This window comes from Vairimorpha necatrix, chromosome 6 (genome assembly GCF_036630325.1).
Source record: "Vairimorpha necatrix chromosome 6, complete sequence".
Classification (NCBI taxonomy): Eukaryota; Fungi; Microsporidia; family Nosematidae; genus Vairimorpha; species Vairimorpha necatrix.
This window is the reverse complement of record NC_088821.1, coordinates 925606-948094: the sequence shown is the minus strand read 5'-3', so window position 1 is coordinate 948094 and position 22489 is coordinate 925606. Positions and strand designations below refer to the sequence as shown.

Genomic DNA, 22489 nt, shown 5'->3' with positions numbered 1-22489 from the left:
AAAAAAAAATTTCTAATCATTTAAGCTCTTAAACAAAGCCACAGACGCTTTCTTTTTTCTCTCCAAAAGAGAAACTAGAAAAATAAAATTATAAGTTTAGTTTTTCTGAAGAAAAAAATTAAAAAGAATCTTAAAGAATCTTAGAAAATGCATAATTATTCGATTTATTTTTCAAAAAATAAAATATAAGGCTATTTTTATTTCTTTAATAATTCAAAAATATAATTAAAATTTGAAACCCTCTTTTTTTTTTAATTAGTAGTCTTCAAACACTTATTTTTAAAGTTTCCGTCGTGATTAATAACGCGGTATTTCCCGTTGATTGAACTGATTGCTTTGGGATGAGATTGATGTCAATCAGTCATAAAAATTCTTCTTTTTTATATATATTTCTAAATTTTGTATCTGGTAGAAATAGTATATTTGCCCACTATTGAATTCATAGTTTGAAAGTAAGCCAATTTATTTTCCCTGTTAAATACAGATTTTAACAATCTCAAAAATTCCCCATGATTATATGCATAAATTTTCCGCTACGCAAAACTTTATTTGATCTGTGTCACTTCTTCATCCCTTCCTATTTTTTATGTTTGTTTTTTTCATTTTTCGGTGTTTCGTAAATTAACCTTTGGCCCTAAAGAATTAAAAGCCGACCCCTGAGAAGTTTTGTTAGTATTAAATATGAACAGTTTATAAGTAAATAGATATAGAATATACAAATCATTAAGAATAGGTATATGAAAGAAGGAAAAAAAAGGTTTTACCAAACATTGAAATGAAATTTTCAATCCAGTCTTTTCTTTATATTAATATTTGTATCCATCAATTTTATACCCTTTCGAAGGTTAATGCCTCTAATCCCGATAATTTCGTTAACTAAATTGTTTTTTCATCTACTAGCCTTCATAATTTCTCATATAGTCTTTGAATGTTTTTGAAATGTCATTACGAGTCCCCAGAAACGACTTATGTGTAAAATTGCTTTTAAAAAATATAAAAAGATTTGTAACTCAAGGAATATTAATTTAGATAATATTAAGGCAAATCTGTAAATTTTCATCTTATGGCTATTTAATTCAAAAAAGTTTTCCACTTTACGGTATTGGGCCGATTTTAGAACATAAAAAAATAGTGAAGGTCGTGGCCAAACAATTGCGCCAGAGTTGTGAAATTACAATGCATATATTACTATAATAGCTTTAGACCTTAAATGCGTCTTCTTGTGTATAGTATGAAAATCATTATTTTTTTAGAAAGAAAAGATCGTTGTTTATATCGCTGTTTTCTTTATTTAAAATTTATTTTTTACTTTGAGCTGCTTAAGATCAAATGAATAATATAAAAATATTGCATCTAACTAAATGAAAAAGAATAAAATTGGTCATTCATCTCTAATGCAAAAAAATATTTTACTTAAGTTTGCTCCCCATTTGAATAACCAACCCTCAAAAAAATTCTTGGATTGTATAAAATTTTATCTTTATTTTAAATTGATTTTATGGATTATAAAGTTCCATACCCATTGTATAGATTTTAAGTGCTTTTATTAAATCTTTAATCCATTAAGCTTATCTATTGTCAAGCTGGTATTTTACCGTATCCTAAAATACTACATATTAAATCATATAAGGGAACATTGCTATATTCAATTTTTATCTTAAATGTTGAATGTGGTTTTATATGGACAAAACATAATTTTTTTCCAATGAAAACCTTTGTTCGCAATTTGGTACTTACACCACAATAAATCATGGATTTAATATTTGTGCGTTTTTGCCACTAAAACACATTCTAGGTATTAATGTTTATATAGATTTTTTTTAGTTTTTTTTTTTGATAACTTCTTTCCATAAATACCATTTTTATTAATTTGCAACTCTGATAATTTTACCACCTAAATCGTTTTTAATCAGTAAGCATATTTATGAAAAATTAATAATGTTATAAATTTTGATCGTTAACTTACATTTTCTAAATGATTAATATTAAACTAATAATTTGTTTTAATATGATGATTCCAAAGACAAAAAATGAAGAAATATTAAAATACCAAATTATTTATAAAAATTTCATTAAATTTTGATTTATCATTTTAATTAATTTCAAATTAAATAAAATCTTTAATTTATATTTTCTAAAGAATTAAATATAAATCACAATAAAACGATTGATATTTAAAACAATAATTTTTATTTAGTAATTAAAAACTATAAATAAAATAGTGGGTAGCCCCCTATGATGTTTTTTCTGAGCTTAAAATTGTTTTTACACATATATCAATCAATAAGTAGCAGTGAAACAGAAACAAGATTAAGGCATTCCAGTATGAATGTTCATACACAAACAGAAACCACAGAAAAAAAGGTGATCAAGAACTCTTCAAAGTCAAAAGAAAGAAACAATTTAAAAAATGAGATTAGAGACTGCTGTCATTTACTTCATCAAACGGCTCATACATTTCTGATGACTGAATTTGTCGAATACGAAGCAGAAAAAATATCAAGAATATTGTTTAATTTGGTTCTGGATAACATTAATTTCCCCATAAAAAATGTTCAAGATTTTATACCAGTTTATTTGCAATATAACATTGGTAGGGAAGACATTAACTTTAATTTATACTATGCAATACTAAGAAATGAAAATCTACATAAAATCTATTATGGTAAGAGGAAAGGAGAAATATTTGAATTTACAAAATCTTTTGCAGAAAAAACTAGAAATATATATGCTACACTTTTATGTATTAATTTCAATACTAAAAGCCTTACTTCAAATGATTTAAAATTATATATTGATAAACATTTGACAGTAGAAATGGAAAAGAAGAAAAACTATATATTTCAAAATGTGTTTGTCAATGCAGACTATTTATTTATTGCAAAAAAAATAAGACGAAATATAACGTCCCGTAAAAATGAAAATAATATTAATAGGCTCAATCAACATAAACAAAATGTTTATAATAACGGAAATGTGTTGCAAACCATTGATTATGGAAAAGTTAATTCACAGACTATTGAATAACGATATTCAAAAAGAGTTCCTGATGATATTTATGAAAAAATTTTAAAAAGTATTTTTCAATAAACAATATATTAAGGGTATGTTAGTTTTATGTTTTTTTCATTCGCAGTGTTTGTACGTCAATGAACATTATTATTTCTGATTTTTATATGATGCTATGTAGATTCGAATGTAATGGAAAAAACTAGAAGAATCCGTTACTTTTTTTTTACTTTTTAATTCATCAAACGGATCAAATAATAAGTCCTCGTTTTACATAGACCATTTGAATATTTTTATGTTTATAAGAAACATTTAGCTTTTTTTACGGTTCGAAAAATTGAATTTGTTCCATATTTTTGAAAAAACTACTGCAATGTGCAAAAAAGTATTGAATCAATTATAAGACTTCAAATTGTTCTAATGACGTGAGTTATGCAATATTGACTTTAATTCTATATACAAAACTAGGAAATTTTTATATAGTTTTCATTTAAAATGATGGAATATACATTTGTAAATTCAAACTTTTTAGTATAAACTTTGCGCTTTTTTATAAAACTATTCAAATAATTCGTCTTAAATAGAAAAGAAAACAAAATAAAATGTAGAAATTTTTTTGAAGACATGAGCCATTAAATAGATTTTTTACTAAAATCAGTTGAAATTTTACTGCATATTTACTATCCCATAAGGTAGAAGTTTTTTATATATTTCTTAAAGTTTTATTTTTGTAAAATAACTGAAAATCTAAATAAAACAATTGAGTTTTGGACGACTGTTCCAATTCTCTTTTCTGTTATCGTTCTAATTTAAAACTTCTCTATTCCGAAAAAGCATTGAAGTACTCTCAAGTGTATTATTAGGCAATTATTCCATGAGAAAAGAATTTTGTAAAATCTTTTATGTTCTTTTCGCTAGTTTGTATTGTTTTATTATTTGCCGAATAACGTAACTATATGAAATAATTTCCAAATTAGTGCGTAAAATAAGCAATTTATATTTGCAGGGTATTATTAGAAAAGCGAGATGAGTCTGATGAAATTGCATATTTATCGTAAACTTTTTTCTTTTATATATTCGTCTAAGACAATGGTTTGTGTTAACCATGTGAAATTTTACAAACTTTTGCTGAAAAAAATTTGGGTATTATGAAGAGAAATGATAAGTCCATAGAGTCATTTAAATTCTGTTATTCTATATTTTCCTGTAAAATTAACCTCTATTTTCTTGAGCAACACGTATAACAACTACTAAAATGTCCTTTGATGACTTTTTTATATAAATATAAAAATTATGTAATATAAAAATTATGTAATGTTATATATTTTGATAATTTTTACCCTCATTATGATAAATAAATACATGGGGGCGATACCAAATCGAGAGTCAACAAGTGATGGCTGTGGTCAAGGGGCCAGAATAATGTTACAAGAAATTAAAAGAATAGTTTATAAGCTAGAGTTGGATGGAGTAGATGAGTCTCTATGGAAGGCAAGAATTTATGAAATGGGTTCGGAAGAAGTAAAGAACTTTATGGTAGAAAGAATTAAAAAAGAAGATAGTTGGTCCTTAATTATTGAAGAAATGGAAAAGGAGGTTAGAAAGGACGAATTAAAAAAGAAGGAAGAAGAAGACAAAAGTAAGATGATGGAAATAATTGCAGAGTCGGTTAGAGGAACAGTTCGAGAGGAGCTGGCAAATAGAGGAGCATTAGGAAAAATAAGGGAAGAAACTACGAGAGTAAGAAGTAGAGATTGTTTTTACTGTGGTAGATTTGGGCACATGGCAAGAGATTGCTTCGTAAGGAAGAGGAAAGAAGAAGATAATAAAAATAAACATTTTAACAAGTATTTAATTGTTCATGAAGAGAGTGGATCTACAAGCACAGAACTTAGCGCACAAGAATATAGGAAATGCGGAGAAGCAAAACGTAAACAAAATTCAAAAAGGAGAGGAATGAGAGAGGATAGAATAGAAGAGGGCCTTGTCATTGAAGATATAAAAGCGAAGTTTAGAGAAATTTTTGACTTGCAGCAGGAAGAGATCGTACACTGTAAGATAGAGAAATGTAAAATTGAGACGCCACCAGGGAAAAAAGTAGTTAAAAGAGGACAAACTATCCCACAGGCGTTGATGGAAAAAACTGAAAAATATATAAAAAGTTTGGAAGAAAGAAAGATTATAAGAAGATCAACATCCGAGTGGAGGAACCCAATTAGAGCTATAGTAAAACCTAACGGAGGAGTAAGGCTTGTAAGTAATCTAATGAGTTTAAATGACTTAGTTGAAAAAGATCCGTATGAGTTGTCAAATATTAGGGACATCGTTAGAGCCACACAGGGGTCTAAATGGTTTACCGTTATAGATCTGAAGGAAGGCTTTTACCACGTAGAGATTGAAGAAGAGGATAAGCACAAAACGGACTTTGAATTTAACAGAAAGGTATATGAATGGAACAGTATGGTAATGGGATATAAAAATTCCCCTCAGATTTTACAACGAATAATGAACCAAATATTTGAAGATTTACAAGGAGAAGGAGTGGAGGTATATATGGACGACATCGTTATACACGCTAGAACTAAAAGAAGGCATGACAAGCTAGTTATAGAAGCATTGGAAAGATTAAAAAGACATAAAATGAGATTGAATATTGAGAAGATACAGTTTAGCCAACAGTTAGTTAAGCTCTTAGGAGTCACATTGAATGGTACAGATATTGAAGCGAATGAAATAAAGAAGAACGAGGCGTTGGAATTCCCGCAGCCGACAAGTGTAAGTGAAACACGAAGATTCCTAGGAATGACAGGATGGTTTAGGAACTTTATAAAGAATTACGCGGGATTAACTATTCATCTGACAGATAGCTTGAGAGGTAAAGATAAGAAGTGGGAATGGACGGTTGAAATGAATAGAGAGTTTTTAGAGCTGAAAGAAGTTTTGAGAGCGATGGGGAAACTTAGATTGCCTGATTATAGGAAGGAATTTATATTGAGAACGGACGCGAGCAATGTAGGGATAGGAGCCGTGTTACTTCAGAAGAACGATAAAGATGAATGGGTAGCAATCCAATGGAGTTCAAAAAAGTTAACACCTACAGAGACCAGATATACTATATCGGAGAAAGAAATGTACGCGGTATTTTGGGGGATAAAAAGATTTGAATACGAGTTGCGCGGTAGGAAGTTTAAAATCGAGACGGACCATAAAGCCTTGGTTGAGATTAGAAATAAACCGTGTTTTAATAACAATAGAATAAATAGATGGATTGAAAAGATCCAGGAATTTGACTTCACCATAGAATATAAGAAACCAGAAGAAATGGTGGTGGCTGACGCGTTAAGCAGGATACATATGGAAGACGATGAAAAGAAAAAGAAAATCAGAGAAAGGACCGCCAAGCAGATAGAGGGTAAATGGAAAGCGCACGTCGATGACGCAGAAGGAAAAAAATATTGGAGATTTGATTCAGGACGGAAAGTCGAGATACCACCAGAAGAGTCAAGGGAAAGTTTGATGCAGGAATACCACGAAAAAGTTGGACATAGATGTATGACAAGTGTATATTACGCGATGCGGGAAAGATTTTATTGGCCCGGAATAAAGAAGGACATAAATGAGACAATTCGAAAGTGTGTACAATGTCAAATATATAATAGAAAAAGACTCGGTGGATGTGAGTTTGTAGATACTACACGTTATTTAGAAAAGGTTGCTTTGGATCTCATTGATTTTAGAGACGCAGGTAAATACGTATTGGTTGCGATAGATTATTACACTCGAAGAGTATGGGGCACGGTAATGGAGAACAAGACTGGAAAGAATGTGACTGAATTTTTAAGTAAGTTGTGTGAACAAGGAAAAAAGCCCGAAGAGATTATAACGGATAATGGGCGAGAATTTATCAATGAGGGGTTTAGAGAGTTGTGTAACAGACTAGAAATTAAACATAGGAAAGTAAGTGTCGAATCACACAGGAGTAATGGCAGAGTCGAGAGGGTTATAGGTACGCTGCGAGAGAGCATTCTGAAGACTAAAGAAGGTACATTTGCAGAGAAGGTCATGGGAAGCATTGAAAAATATAATATGAGTTACCACACGGCACTAAAATGTACACCAATAGAAGCGACAGAGGATAAAACTGGACATGTAATGATTGAAAATAGCCCACAGGGGAAATATGGAAAACTGTTTAACAGGGGGAAACGGGAAAAATTTAAAGTAGGTGAGTACGTGAGAGTAGCTAAGAAGGAAAACTTGAAAGGTGCGGATAAATATTCGAAAGGTAGGTTTTTAGAGAGTGGGAAAATTATAGAGAGATGTGGCAATGATTCTTATATAGTTAAGTTAGTAAATGGAAGATATGTAAAGAAAAGGCACTATGATCTAAAAAGTCTGCTTGGGTTAAGGATAAAGTGAGACTAACCGTCTTGGAGGGGGGATGTTATATATTTTGATAATTTTTACCCTCATTATGATAAATAAATACATGTAATATAAAAATTATGTAATATAAAAATTATGTAATATAAAAATTATGTAATATAAAAATTATGTAATATAAAAATTATGTAATATAAAAATTATGTAATATAAAAATTATGTAATATAAAAATTATGTAATATAAAAATTATGTAATATAAAAATTATGTAATATAAAAATTATGTAATATAAAAATTATGTAATATAAAAATTATGTAATATAAAAATTATGTAATATAAAAATTATGTAATATAAATCTAGTTTGATTCATTAAATCGACTAAATTTATTTAACAACCTTAAAAAGACAAAAATGCTAAAAAAATATTCTTATCTTCTATTCCAAGATTAAGTAATTGTTCGTGATAAGATCTGAAATAACTAGATTATAAGAAAGGTTTTGTAAAGTTTGGCTGTTTTAGATCATAGTTTTCTAAATCTTTTTGCGAAACGCATGCTTCTCTAGTGTCTAACTCTTAAATTCTCTCAACATACTCTTATTTGTTTTTTTATAGTTATCTTTGCGAACAAAAATCAGTTAGAGATCATACCTCAGTTAGCTTGTTGCTATTGTTTTAAGATATTTGTCTATCTATATTTATATATATGCTTACATACGTGTTCTAATCAAAGATCTGAGGTGGCGTGGGCGGTAAACTTAGTTCTATTGCCAGCAAAGAAATTCTAGTTATAATATTCTTAAATTTTCTTACCATAAGAAGCTATATTGTTCGCTATCAAACGTAAATCTATTCTTTTTTATCTAACCAAGGGAGTTTTGGTAAATTGTAATTTATACCACTACAATATTTATTCCTTTTTTATTTTTATACAAAATTAGTATGCTCAGCTTATTATGCTTTATTTAATAATCGAGGATATCTACTGATACACATGCACCAACATGCTTGTTAGCTATACAATTGTAAGCCTAAAAGTTCTAATTCTATAATGGGCAATCCATACGTCTTACAAACTGTGGACAAATGCAGTGCCTCATTTCGACGCCTTTAAACATGTACAAGTATACGATCACATCGGGTAGCCATATTTTTCTTTGAAGCTTTGTGGCAATGTAGGCACCTTGTTCGTACTTCTATTATAATTATTACCTATATTGTTTTGCTTACAGACTACGCTTTTTCTTTGGTTTATCTTTATAAACCTCGTGTATTGTTGCTAAATATAGAAGTGTGTTTTTCTTGAACAAGAATAGCTCAAGTTGTACATCTGTCACTTTATCGATTTAGAAAATTTTTGCAGGGCCTCTATTGTTGTATTTTACGTGCATTTTTCTACATGTACGAATCCATCGACCTACAATAAAAATAAGATGAACGCATTTGGATGTATCGGTAGCGATTTATTTAAATCATTATTTCCAACTAGATTTAATTTTACTTTCCCCCCGCTACATAGATTTCCACTTCATGTTAACTAATTTTTTTGTTAATTAGTTAGTTCCTCTATATTTTATGGTAGACGCTTTTCTGGTTAAAATGTATTTAATTTGGATACTAAAATAAATTTTTCTATTATCAAGATTAAAGGATACGTAATAAATGTAATATATTTTTAAAAATTTTATTAAACTTTTATAATTCGTACAATGTAATTCTAACCAAGTTTCGATGCTATAACTAATCTGAATTCATGATTTTTTCCTGTTTTAGGCTGTATCTCTACATAGTGTCAATTTTCTCATTTTTATAAAAAATTGAATTTTCATTTGGAAGGGTCAATATAACAAAAAGACAATAAGGAACAGAGACAAAACAGGAACAAAAACAATATTCATCTTACTATTTGTAAAACCATTTTCATGTGTTATTTACTCACCGAAATGTTTTCTTGTGTACTACGTTTAGCAAAAATACCTTTTATACCTATTGGGCGTTCATTGATTTAGAATGTATAAAAATAGCAACCCCCCCCCTTGTCTCCAAATAATGGAAAAAAAAATGTATAATATAAAAATATTGTAACACAACTTTATAATACCAAAAAATACAAGATTCATTAAATGATTAAACTATATGTTCAGTATATAAACACATATTAAAGAATTATAGATGTCGAACTATATCAATGTCGACACTCTAATTATAAAAAATTAATAAGAATAGTTAATGGTAAAATATGTTGTTAAAATCTACAATTTATAATAAAAACTATACAGGGGTTGACATACTTGCATACAGCATTCATAAATATTATATGTACTTTTACATTGGTGTTTAATAAAAAAATATGACATAGTTATTTTAAACTGTAAGAAACTTCATATCTCTTTTTTTTCTATTGAGACAAAAAAAATAATTCACATTATAATTTAAAAAATAAAATTTAAAACTAAATAATGGATATCTTTAATTAAGACCATTATTTTGCAAAATGAAATTATATAATATTATAGTTAAAATTTATAAAACTTAAAAAATCAATTGTATTAAAGACCAATAGATCTACTAACATGGTGTTGAATCAAATAGTGTAAAAAAAGATTTTTTTCTTCTAACCCCGAATTTATTAATATAAAAAAATTGGCTTTTTATAAATTAAGTAAAATAGTACCATCTTAATACGGTATAATTATTTAAAATAATATATGAACATAAGAATGAATAATCATGACGGTAAGAGATTTATAATTTTATAGAAGTTGTTGTGTACATCAAAAATATAATTTTTTTTTTCAACAGGGTCTTTTTTGAGGTTTAGTTTATATGAAAAGCATTTAAGTAACGGATAAGACATGCTTCTTCAAACGTGTAAAGTTAACAAATTCTGTTGTTTTTATGGAAAAATAAACGTTTAACATTTTTTATGGACCTCTGCAAAACAGAAAAAAACGTTTTCTGTCTGTTGATCGGATCATTTATTGTTAAATGAGTCGAAAAAAGCGAGCTTAAGTACTAATCAAACAATTTAATTCAAATAAATAAGAACAACATTAAGTATCAGCTTTTATTAAATAAACGTACAAATTTTTGCGCTGCCACAAGTGAGTATATTTAAAAAGAGAAGCTATAAATGAGAACAAAATTTAAAAGTCGAGATTTTTATGAAAGTATCAGTAAAACATTGGATACAAGGCATTCATATATAATAAAATAAATAGTGCTAGAACACGTATATAATCTTATTACAATTTACGAAGCACAATCTTTTATGACTTTTCATTGTAAAAAATGTTGTTTTTTCGATGTTTTATAATTTTTGGTCGATTTATACAGAAATTGTAAAATTTATCAATTTGTAAATTTTCTATCCATTTATGAATAGCAACAAATATAACATTATTTTAATTGGAGATAATCTTTCCATGTACATGGCAAGCATTTATCTACAAACTTCTAATTATAAACAATTAGTTATTAATATAAATGAACCAGACAATCTAAATTTCGAAGGCTTTGATAAAGTCGAAGGAGTTATAAATATCAAAGACCAAGCCGACTTACTGGAAAGAATGCGTCAACAGACGAAAAATTTGAAAGTTCCAATTATAAAAGAAGAAATTAAAAATATAAAAAAATAGAAGAAGAAGATTTGTTTGAATTAGAAACTGAAAATGGAATATATTATAGTAAATCTCTGATTTCTAATCGAGAAGAAGCAGAATTGAAGGCTTATTTCGTACTGATTAAAATAAAACAAATGAAGCTATAGAATTATTAGGGAATGGGTGTAAATTGTCATTTGAAGTTAGAAAATATTTTAGTAAATACAATGTAATAAATAAAGATAAGAATAACAGATCAAAAGTTAAATAAAAAAATAAAATTGTTTTAATATGATAAATTTCCTATAAAATTGAAGCATTAATAAGTTTTTAATGCATTTTTTTGTATGTTATTTGTGGCCTGTCTGTTTCTCACAAGCCAAGAATGTTTAAAACTATGTTTTTTATAATCCTTCATAAGTTTTGGGCATGAATTTTTTTATGACTGTCGGAAAGGAGGAGAAAACTTATAAAATAATATTCTCTGGTCTCCAGGACAATTTTAGGACCTCTGGAGATCCTTTCCTTGACATATAAAAAAAACAAATCTTCAATCCACACTTTTATTAATTTCTCATAAAAATCCTTGAGTGCATTTGAGATTTTATTGGGAAAGAAAATTAGTGAGTTATTACAAAAAAAAAACCTGTATTTTGATGGAGCAATGCAACGAAGTTTAAGAAAAAACCTAAATAAAAAAATATACTTTATATCGATTTCATATCAAATTATAATGTTTTTAAAGAATTTTAAATGTTTTATTTGCTAATTTGTTTTTTTGTATATTCTTTTACTATTTCATTATATTCTGTTTTTATAATGACCATTCTTCTTTCATCGTCTCTATCAATTATACAATCTTTTGATGCACAAAATTTCACGAATTTCTGATAATCTACCAAATTTAAAAAATTTGAATATAAATATCCTGGTAAAATTTTTATTCTTTTTCGCTTTGACTCCCAAATTTCTATTTGATTTATGACTGTATCAGGTATATCTCCAAATAAAGAATAAGTTTTTATAAAATTTATAATTTGTTGACTAGTCACTCCTTTTGAAAAGGCATTTGATAAACTTTCTTCGGTCAAATTGCCTTTTATTAGATTTGGTAGTGTTTGATGTATTTCTGTAAATAATTGAATTATAGACTTCTCATATGTTGAAGATGTATAAGCGTATACTTTGAAATTTGTCTCTATTAAAATATATCTTGATTTTTCTGTGTCATGTTTCACAAACAAATTATGTTTTATCACAAAAAGATTTTCTAGAACAAATTTATCTTGTTTTAAAAATTTTTCAGATATTGAATAAATGATACCTAGTTCATTTAAAAATGTATAAAAATTTTTATCGACTTGGTTTATAAATTTATAAACAAATTCTGATGATAAATTTGAAAGTTCCATTAGACTCATAAAATTTTTTATCTGCTTTTTTTCATCGTTACAATAATATTTTAAGGCAGAAATTACCAGATACCAATATTGTTCATATTTTGGCTTAAGTAGAAATTCAAATCCATTATTTGTAATGTCTTTATGATCATTTATAAGTTTACTCTGTATTAAAACATCTATAATGTTATTATTTAAATTTATATTTTCTTTGCTAACTAAAAAATTTAAAATATCATCAAATTTATTACAATCAAAAATTAAGTCATTATTTGATATTTTCTCAACTTTCTCAAAATATTCTTTAATATTTGGATTTTCTATACCTTGGAAAAAAGAATCTCTAAATTTATCATTAAGATAAATATTAGCCCCTCTTTTGACTATAAGTTGAAGACGCAATAAAATTTTAAGAGAATTTTTGATTTCTTCATTTTTCTGTAGAGATTTTATTGATGGGGCCGTCAGTAATAAATCAAATATTAGTCTTATAGTAGAATCATCAAATATCTTAAGTATTGAAACTGTGAATATTTGAGATGAGTAAAGCGTGTCTTTGTCATCTTGTGATAATTTTCTTATGTAGTCTATTATAATATTTAGATTTACCATGGGCTACATATTTTAGTAAAAAAAATAAACCCCAAAAGAAAACTACAATTGTAAATTGGAGAGTGAAACTAAGGCCAAAAATTGATTACTACATTTATATTGTTAAGAAAAGAAGATGGACATGAAAATTAACCCAAAAAAGAATTTTATGAGCAAAATTCTAATCCATTTTCCCCAGCTCTGGGTGTATCTTTCCAAATGTTATAGTCTGGTAAGAATTACCAAAGTCTTTTATTTAGTAAATACAAACTTCCAACAATCGTCGAACCTTTGTTTATAATTTTCTAAACCCTAAAATGAATGCAAAAAAAGGAGGAGCAAGAATTACCAACCACTTTTAATATTAAAAATACAAAATTACCATGTGCAAGTAAAACATAATTTTAATGTGATTATTACTAGCAATTCTAAACATAAGCTTTATAATTTTCTATGCTTTCGTATTTTAGAAATAGATTTACGTTATTTTCTTTCTTTAAAATAAACTAAAATTCCTGTAATAATCCATCAAGCATTGGAACTTTGAAATCTTATCAATAATGAAATTAACAATAAATTATACATTACTTAGGAAAGTATAAAACAATGAGATAAAATTATGACATTATAACATATATCATACATTCTAAATTTTAAATATTTATAAGATGGTATACAAAAAAAAATTCCTCGATTATCTTATCAAATAGCATCGTTATAAATATAAAAGATTTATTGAGTTAATTTATCATTAAGATTAGATATTCATAGCACAGCTTTCCCCGGTATCGCTCATGGGATTCAGCTCTTCACAGACTTTGGTTTCTGTGAAATTATTAATGTTTTCCAACTTCACTTTAGCAGCTTCATTCCCCTTTGCCGACACCACTTCTTTAACGGTCACCATATTCGCTAGTGCGCTTACAGCTCTAGCCACTTCTTCTTCTGCATCCTCCTGATCGTATCCTCGTCGTCTTTCCAAAGAGATGGACTCTAGAGTCTTCTTCATCACAATAGACTGGATATATGCTTCCAGGTAGGGTTGGATTTCTAGCTCCCTGATGTACTTTCTGTGATATTTGGTCACCACTCCATCCCATGTCATTACATAAGGAACTATTCTTGTATGGGATTTATGTATTAGTCCCAGTTCATTTGCAAGAAGGTCAAATTTTCTTAGTTTTTCATTCTCAACTATAGTAAGTCGATCCTGGTTGGTTATACCGACTTCAACTATTAAAATTTCTTTCTTCTTCTTGTCAAAAACAAGAATATCAGGCTTATTATGGGTTACCTTTATATTAGTGGATATTCTCGTATCTACTCTTATTTCAGCACGATCATTTTCCATGATCTCTTGTACTAAGTATCCACGTATTTTCTTTGTCTTCTTAACCCATATTTAATACATAGTAAGAGATGAATGCATCTAACTACCTCGTTGTGTCTTTTTATATAATTAAAACACAGCATTTGATCACTCTTGGTAGCTAAATGATCCACGGTCTTCCTATGAGATCCAAAATGGGGACATTGTCCCTCTTGTCCACAGAAGATATTTCTATCCTGTAGGAAGCAGTAAATTGCTTCGGATCTAGCCTGATTGTTTCCTTAAACATCGTTATAATATTATTGATTATTAATTTTTTTTGTTAAAAGGGGTTAGAACTCTTGGTCTTTCTCCTGCGCCTGTAAATTATTTTTTGTGGGTAAAAAAATTAATATGCCAAGCACGATGGGTCTTTTAGTATTTTGCCTAATTTCTTTGTGTATGTTTGTTATAAAATCACTAAATAAGTTCTAAAAATGATAAAGGCATCTCATATACAATAAGAAAAATTTTGAATGCATTCGCTGGAATGTTAGAAAATAGAAGCAAAGATCGGGATCGGGGCCCAAAGGAATTCCTTTTGGCGAGTTTATACTTCCTCAATGATCTTCTATGCAGTACTTAACATCTTTGTATAATATTTTTTTAAAAAAAATTTATTTATTAATCAAAGCTTACATTGCAATTGTATTCTTTTTGGCAGAAGTAAACTTTAATTACTAAAAAGAATTTTTTCTTTCTCTAATTTAAATATGTAATGAAATTAAATACTAAACCACTATTATTATTTAAGTGAGAATTAAATCAAAAATTAATATTTGAACGATTAAAGTACACAAAGCCTTTTATTTAGTAAATTTTAAAAACACTATGTTTAAAAAAATTTTAAGCCCATTAAATGTTTTTTTCGAGAAACCTTAGTTACTTAATATACGTAATTATTGGCCGGGTTCATATTGCTTAAAGTCAGCTTTACCAAGAGACAAATGAAAAATTGCAAATTGCACCACTAAGAATTCGATTTTATAAGTACGATTTAAATTAAATCATATTTTGATTCAATATTTTCTAATTTTATCCTGTATTAAAAGTAAGTTACCATAATTCGTATTATATACTTGAAGCTGATTAAATATAGATTAGATAGCTTGCACTTTGTATTATATTCAAACAAAGTGGTGGTTTTTATTACTTAAGATGAAAATTGTTAATCGCCATAAATATTCTTGAAAGTAAAAATAAATATTCATAAGGTTAGAATGAACCAAGGGAATTAGATCGACAGTAGTTTAGTGTATAAAAAACAACTCAATGAAAAAATTTGCAAAATCCTAAGAAAAAAACTAAAAAAATATAGATTACAATTATCGAGTAATGCTTAATAAATCTAAATTATTCAGCATTTTAAAACATGTAACAACTAACATAAAGAGAATCAAAATCAAAGGATAATAAAATGTTTAATTGTGGCATGTTATTCTTTTGGCTCGTAACATTTGGAAAATTTAAGTTGCAAACACAATAATTAAAATTTCCTTTGGATCTACAATTATTAAGTTTGTAACTGGCACAGTCATCTTTCGAATGCAACAATATATTTGTCGACTTAATTTGCCCGATGTTGTGCAATTAAACTATTAATTCTTCTTTCAACATCTATATGTTAACGTATATAAATAAAAAGTTAGGATCATTTTGTGTATGTTTTATTATAGAGTAAGAAAAGCCTTTCAAAATTCTGTGATTTTATTCTTTTAGTATAAAATATAATATACGTGTTATAAACAAACCATTCAAAGCTATTTAGACCAAGAGACGATCCACTTATTGATATAAAACAGGCTGCCACGTGGCTACAAAAGGAAATATAAGCCCGAGAGAGAAAGGCAATTTATGTGCATTACAGGACCGAAATATTTTCTTAGAGAAACAGATAAAATGCCCACACTGCCATGAATATGCAAAGACAGTAGATCATATGGCCACCCAATGTGATCGTATGCTTTCACATGATTACATGAGACGGCACATTGAGGCACTGCGATGCATCCGCCTGCAGTTGTGTAAGACGTATGGTCTATCCCATGCCAAAAGAATTAGAAATCATTCAGTCCAGGAACGTGTAGCTAATGAGTATGTTGAGATACGAGTCGACAGTAGGATACATTCAAGTATTAAAATAAAGTATAACAAGCCTGATATACTAATTATAGACAAGTTGAGGAAAGAAGTGATCGTTGTATAAGTTGGATTCACTTAGTTTTAACAACCTCCATGCAGTAGAAACAGAAAAGAACAATAAATACGACTTGCTCGCAAATCATGTGGCTTCTCTCTACAAATACAAGCCGAAAATTATTTTTTATGTGATGACGTGGGATTGAATAGTAACTAATTTTCACCGTACGCATATCAAAGTGCTCAGATTAGAACCCAGAACGGAAGCATATATACAGTCAAGAGTCTTTAAAATGACTTTAGAAAGCCTAACTATGTCAGCCAGACATGGGCTTGATACAGATCAGGAAGGGGTCTTCGAGAGCCCAATGAGTGAATCTCAGAAGGAAGTCCTGGAACTGCCAGATGAGACTGTAAGCGTATCTTGTGAAAAGTAATTAATAAGCCGAATATTATACCCAAAAAAATTATATATTGTTGATTTAGAATGTATTAAATGAACATCGAAAATATTTTTTTCCGAGAACAGTGTTTATAAAAATCTTTCCACTTAGTTTTATATAATGCAATAATTTTGTTTTTCATCTGCCCTATAAATTCCTCATAATGTGAAAGTTAAACTATTTGCATTTTTATATTCAATATATATTTCCAGGTTCGTGACGTCATCGAAGTTTTGAAATTTTATCATTTTTTACATTTCTAAAGATGTACGAAATTAAATAAATTAAGAAAATCAATTTCAAAAAGATTATATTTTACGATTATATAGATGTCTGTGATCTTTTAAAGTTGTTAATCTAGTATACAACTATTATATATATTTTTATAATTGATCCCCTTTATATGAGCAATATTTCAACTGATTATTTACCATCAGATTTAATTTATGAAATATTTAAAAATTTCCTTAATAATAGTTTTGTCGTGCGTTACTTTCCCTTTTTTGTATTAATAACACTTTTTCTATGTTTAATAGCAATTCCATTGAGATTTGTCGCATCAAAAAAAAAGTACATTCTTCCTATAGGCGAAAAAATAAAACAAACTGAAGAATTTAAAAAAGAACTTTACGACCTTGAAATGTCATACCACTTGCATAAATGCAATTCCTTTAGGTTCTACAAAAAAGGATCAACAATAAAAGACGCGCTTAGAGGTTAATAAAGCTATCCTGTTAAAAATTGTTTTATTATAAATATTTTTTTGTTCTTTATATTTAAATACCACCTTGGTTTTAATTCGTAATTTTGACGATTTTTTAGTACAGAATCCAAAATTATTGGTTACTAATACCATATACATATTTTTTATTAGTTGATTGTCCCTATTACAAAATTAAATGATGCATTTACGGCCGAAAGATAAATTTATTGATGCTTATTTATTGTTATTAAAATGTAGAAATTAAGAAAGACACTAGGACACAGATTACAGTAAATTAATGCCTAAAAATCCTGATATATGCACGTAGAAAATATTAATGAAAAGAAAATAATTGTAGGAAATTAATTTAACCGCCGTATCAACTTAGAACTATGTAAATAGATGCAAACTATTGTCAATCTCTTAGTAAACCGTACATATTCTATATATAAATACACTTTTAGCTGATTCGTACATAATTTCTTTAGAGTAGTATTTACTAATTTAATTGACACTGTAGAAACGTTTTAAAACAATAAAAATAAAAATGAAGTAAATATTTAATGCTAAATACTTAAAAAACTTTAAAGTCTTACTATAATTAGTTGCTAGACGGCAACACGGAAGCAGATGAATAAAGAGGGGAAAATATTAGAACAAAGATTTTTGGAGGATTAGGTCCCTTTACTTCGTGGTTAAACTTAATACATGCATATTTATACCAATTTGAATTAAATTATATAAATATTGTGTGTTGCCGTAAATTTTATACAATTTGTAGAGTATTTTTTGCATCCCATTGTAAGCTTTATTGTTTAAGATCTTCACATTATTTCAAGTTGAAATTTCCCAATAAAAATTGATCATATTTATATTTACGAATGATCATTAAAGATTTTAAATCTGATTAACTTAAGATTCTACAATTTTCATTCTAGACCAAGCCCCCCCCGCCTTAAGTTTATGTGGTATACGTCTATATTTTACATTGCATCGATAGTTTTCTTAGGTGCTAATCTATGACTTAATTTTCTTTTCGGTTTTTTTGCTTAAGAAAAGATCTTACTTTGACATGGAATGTATATTTTTGTTATAAAAAAATACTTTAAAGTACAGTGAATTTATTTTTATGTTTGAGTTTATTTTTCTTTCATTTGAAAAAAGAACTTTTGCGTGCATATCTTATTTTTCATACTTCATAAAACTAATAAAATGTTGTAATAAAATGGCTGCTTTTTTATAGTAGTAATATAAAACAAAGAAACAATTTGTATTATTCGTTGTGGTAAGCCTTCAAACTTCTATTAATTTTATACGAATGTTATGTTATTTTTTAGTGTTTTACTATGTAGATCAAAATATCAGTTAATTTATGTTCATTGTTGTATTGTATCTATAAAAACTCAAAAAATTGTTTTCTGGATTACTTAAAAACTTCATCTTATTACCATCATGTTTTTTTTCTGTCTCCAAAGGTTACATTTTAAAATAACTACCATGCATCTTGATCTGATTAAACTAAAAAGAAATTTTTCAATGTCGTCAAAATTTTTCTTTCGATTATGATCCTCATGATACTTTTGTGTATCAATATAAGTTATTTCATTAAAAATGTCGTCTTAGATTATAAAAAACAGAATTTGATTTTTTAAATTCTTTATGTAAGCTAGTTCCGACTTTGTCCCGCATATTTAGAATTTTTTAGCGTAATTAAAGTTTTTTTTGCTATTTATTAAAAAACTATTGTAGGAAGTGCTACACATGTCAAATATATGGTGTCATTGTTTTGACATATTTGACATGTTGTTTCTTTAAATATTTTATAATAATTAAACCCATGTTTTTATCCCAACAACTATAATACATGATATCCTATATATACATTTAGTTTTCTTGCAGGCTTCTTTGTATTTTACCACGACATTTCGATGTTGGGTGGTATTACTAATTTATCTATTGCCTTTTTGTTGCTTTTATTTTCAATATGTCAAAAAATTTTCACTACACATTCACTTTTATCTTTATTAGTATCGATTGATTAGCTAAATTTACGTAATTTTTTGCAAAAGTGATTTATATTAATTGAAATTTTTTTTTAGTACAAAAATATTATGCATCTTTTTCTTTGATGTATCATCCACAGTAAGTTCTAGTCTTAATTTTTCTTATCAGTGTCTTTGAATTTATAAACGCATACATTATAAGTCATCAATATAACTATATAATTATTTACCTGTATAAATTCTCAAAAATGCTTTTGACCGTACATTTTTTCTTATTCTTTATTACAATTATTACCCATCGGTAGATCTAGACTGAATATGTTTGTTTAGTTTCTAATATTCATTCGGTATTTTTTTTATTTATATAAAATCTTTGTTTAAAACAAGAGTTTCTATCATAAAATATAAAATATGTTTTGTTTCTTTGATATACTTATAATATGATGTTTTTTTTCCATTATTTTAATATCTTTAGTTTTCTAATATCAAATATTCGTTATAATCCCTTAAATTTTTTTTTAAAACGACAGCACAATCATATAATTTATCTATATAAAAAGATCCTGTAGATAGTCTTAGCATAATTCTATGATCCTGTTTCATGAATAATTTACTTTGCACAAATTACATTCAAGCATGTATCTTTTGCTATTTGAATTTTTCTTCTCATCCAAATACTCATAAGATTTTCCAAATGTCGTTTTGAATAAAACCTTTATAATTCATGTATTTTTTTTTATGATTCTCTTTTTTTGATTCTGAATTTTTTATAAATTTTTTTTGCAAAAATATTCATTTTTATTATTAGAAAACTGCTCAATTTTCAATCAAGAATGCAGTAAAAATGTGAAAGGGCATTATTCGACCGCCATTAAGTGATGTTAAAAATTTTTTATCTTTGAAAATATTTACAAAAAAAAAGATGGTTAAGCAGAGAGAAATTATTAATGAATAATTAAAACATTAAAATATTAAATATATTTGAATATAATTTTATTTTAAACTACACCTATGATTATTATTCTTATCTTAAAAACAACTATATGAATTTTTCTTATAGTTATAAATAATTATAGAGTGTGTAACATTTGTTTTATATTATCTGATCCTTTTAACATTTACTTATTTTAGAAAAAGTTTTACAGCATCAATCTTGTTATAAATAAGTAAAACACATCAAATTATAAACAAACTCATTGGATAAACTATTGTCTTATTGGACAGAATGATGGCAATAATAGAATTTACAATTCAAAATATTCAAATATATTTTTATTGCGGTTTTTTCCATAATAAGTGATCGAGAAATTTTTGGGCTAAAATTTTTTGAACGTACACACTTAGAAGGTGTCAGATAATAACCACCTCCAATGATAATTTTACACTCTTATGTATCTTATTTTGGCTTTGGCGAATTTGAAGGTATCTTATTTCGTTTTTTCTCTTATGCAAAAGTCACTTAGCAGATTTAGTTATTAAAATTTGACATTATAAAAAATAAATTATCTATAAATCATACCAGTAAATATTCGTTATTATGGTTTCATTGAGATTTTTGACGCCTCCAAATATATTAATCTATATTTTTTTTTGAAAATTAACTTGATATAATGACATAATTTACACTACATTGTTTTTAATGCTGCTTTTAATAATTTTTTTTTAATAACTATCACCCCAATATGAACGAAGTTGCAAATTTTTATCCCAAGCCCAACATATTTTTACAATTTATACACTACTTATTTTCAGACAGTATTCTCATTAGTTATTCTTTCCTTTTTGTTTTCTTATTCTTTGTTCTATTGTTTATATTCTTTTTATTATACTACCCGTTTTATGAGCCGGAATACATACTTCCTCTCGATGTAAGAGAAAAAAAGACTGAAGCATTCCAAAAAGATATCCGTCGACTTGAATTCAATTTTCATGCTAAGAAAGGAAATATTTACAAGTTATTTAAGAGAGGGACTACACCAAACGACGTATTTCGTGGTTCGAATTAATAAAGCTTTCATAATTAATATTTGTAAATTATTATGTTTTTTATATAACAAAAATTTTAGGCGGATAGTTTTGTTTTTTTAATATTTTGTACTATACACTTATTAACAATTTTAAATTTTTTTCAAAATTAATGCTTGATATAACTTTTAATAGTGCCCTAAATAACCAAAAATAATGATGCGACTTACAAATATATAAATGCATAGTTTCAGATATTATTTATATGTACACTAAACGATAGCAAGTTTTCTAATAGTGAATTTCATACAATGACTTTTTATTGAACAATTTTGAGGTTTACATTTTTTTATAAGAAGATATATATTTTCTAGTTCTTTCTTGATATTTGTAGAATGAATTAGATTTATTTTCTGTATATCTTCGATAAACAAATATCAATCTTAAAAATATAACATTTCTAGGATTTATGTGATTATGAGTTATAGGTTGAAATATTTTTTTATTGTCTTATTAAAATATAATGTATCTTTCGAGATCATGTTTCAGCTGAAGATATAATTCATATTTTGAACTTATACAGAAAAAAATTTAATTAATACGCTGCTCATACATTATGTTTTCGACATTTTTTTAATATTTTTAAAAATATTTATTGAGTCAAAATCGCTTTGCGCGACGAATGGTCATTTATGTAAAAGATAAAGACCAAATAAATAGTGTAATTTCTTGATGCAAATTTTATATATTCGTAAGACATGAATGTTTTAACTTATCCCTTCCATATATAATATGAATATTCTCAATCTTAATGATATTCCTCTAGATTTTTATTACTAATTTAAAATATTTATAAGACATTTCTGCTGTGTTTTAAA

At 27.1% G+C, this 22489-nt stretch overlaps 4 protein-coding genes across 4 annotated transcripts; 2 read left to right on the top strand and 2 right to left on the bottom strand.

The window, feature by feature from the left end:
* Positions 1-2235: 2235 nt before the first annotated feature.
* On the top strand, positions 2236-3027 carry VNE69_06162 (uncharacterized protein; the record flags this gene model as incomplete). Its single annotated transcript, XM_065473916.1, has 1 exon — positions 2236-3027. The coding sequence occupies one exon, from the start codon at positions 2236-2238 to the stop codon at positions 3025-3027; it is 792 nt and encodes a 263-aa protein (XP_065329988.1).
* Positions 3028-10770: 7743 nt separating this feature from the next.
* VNE69_06161 (thioredoxin reductase) lies at positions 10771-11034 on the top strand (the record flags this gene model as incomplete). The annotated part of the gene is made up of 1 exon (XM_065473915.1): positions 10771-11034. The coding sequence occupies one exon, from the start codon at positions 10771-10773 to the stop codon at positions 11032-11034; it is 264 nt and encodes an 87-aa protein (XP_065329987.1).
* A 722-nt stretch (positions 11035-11756) lies between these two features.
* VNE69_06160 (general transcription and DNA repair factor IIH subunit TFB2) lies at positions 11757-13010 on the bottom strand (the record flags this gene model as incomplete). Its single annotated transcript, XM_065473914.1, has 1 exon — positions 11757-13010. One exon carries the CDS (start codon positions 13008-13010, stop codon positions 11757-11759), a length of 1254 nt encoding a protein of 417 aa, XP_065329986.1.
* A 736-nt stretch (positions 13011-13746) lies between these two features.
* On the bottom strand, positions 13747-14340 carry VNE69_06159 (reverse transcriptase; the record flags this gene model as incomplete). Its single annotated transcript, XM_065473913.1, has 1 exon — positions 13747-14340. One exon carries the CDS (start codon positions 14338-14340, stop codon positions 13747-13749), a length of 594 nt encoding a protein of 197 aa, XP_065329985.1.
* Positions 14341-22489: the final 8149 nt, after the last annotated feature.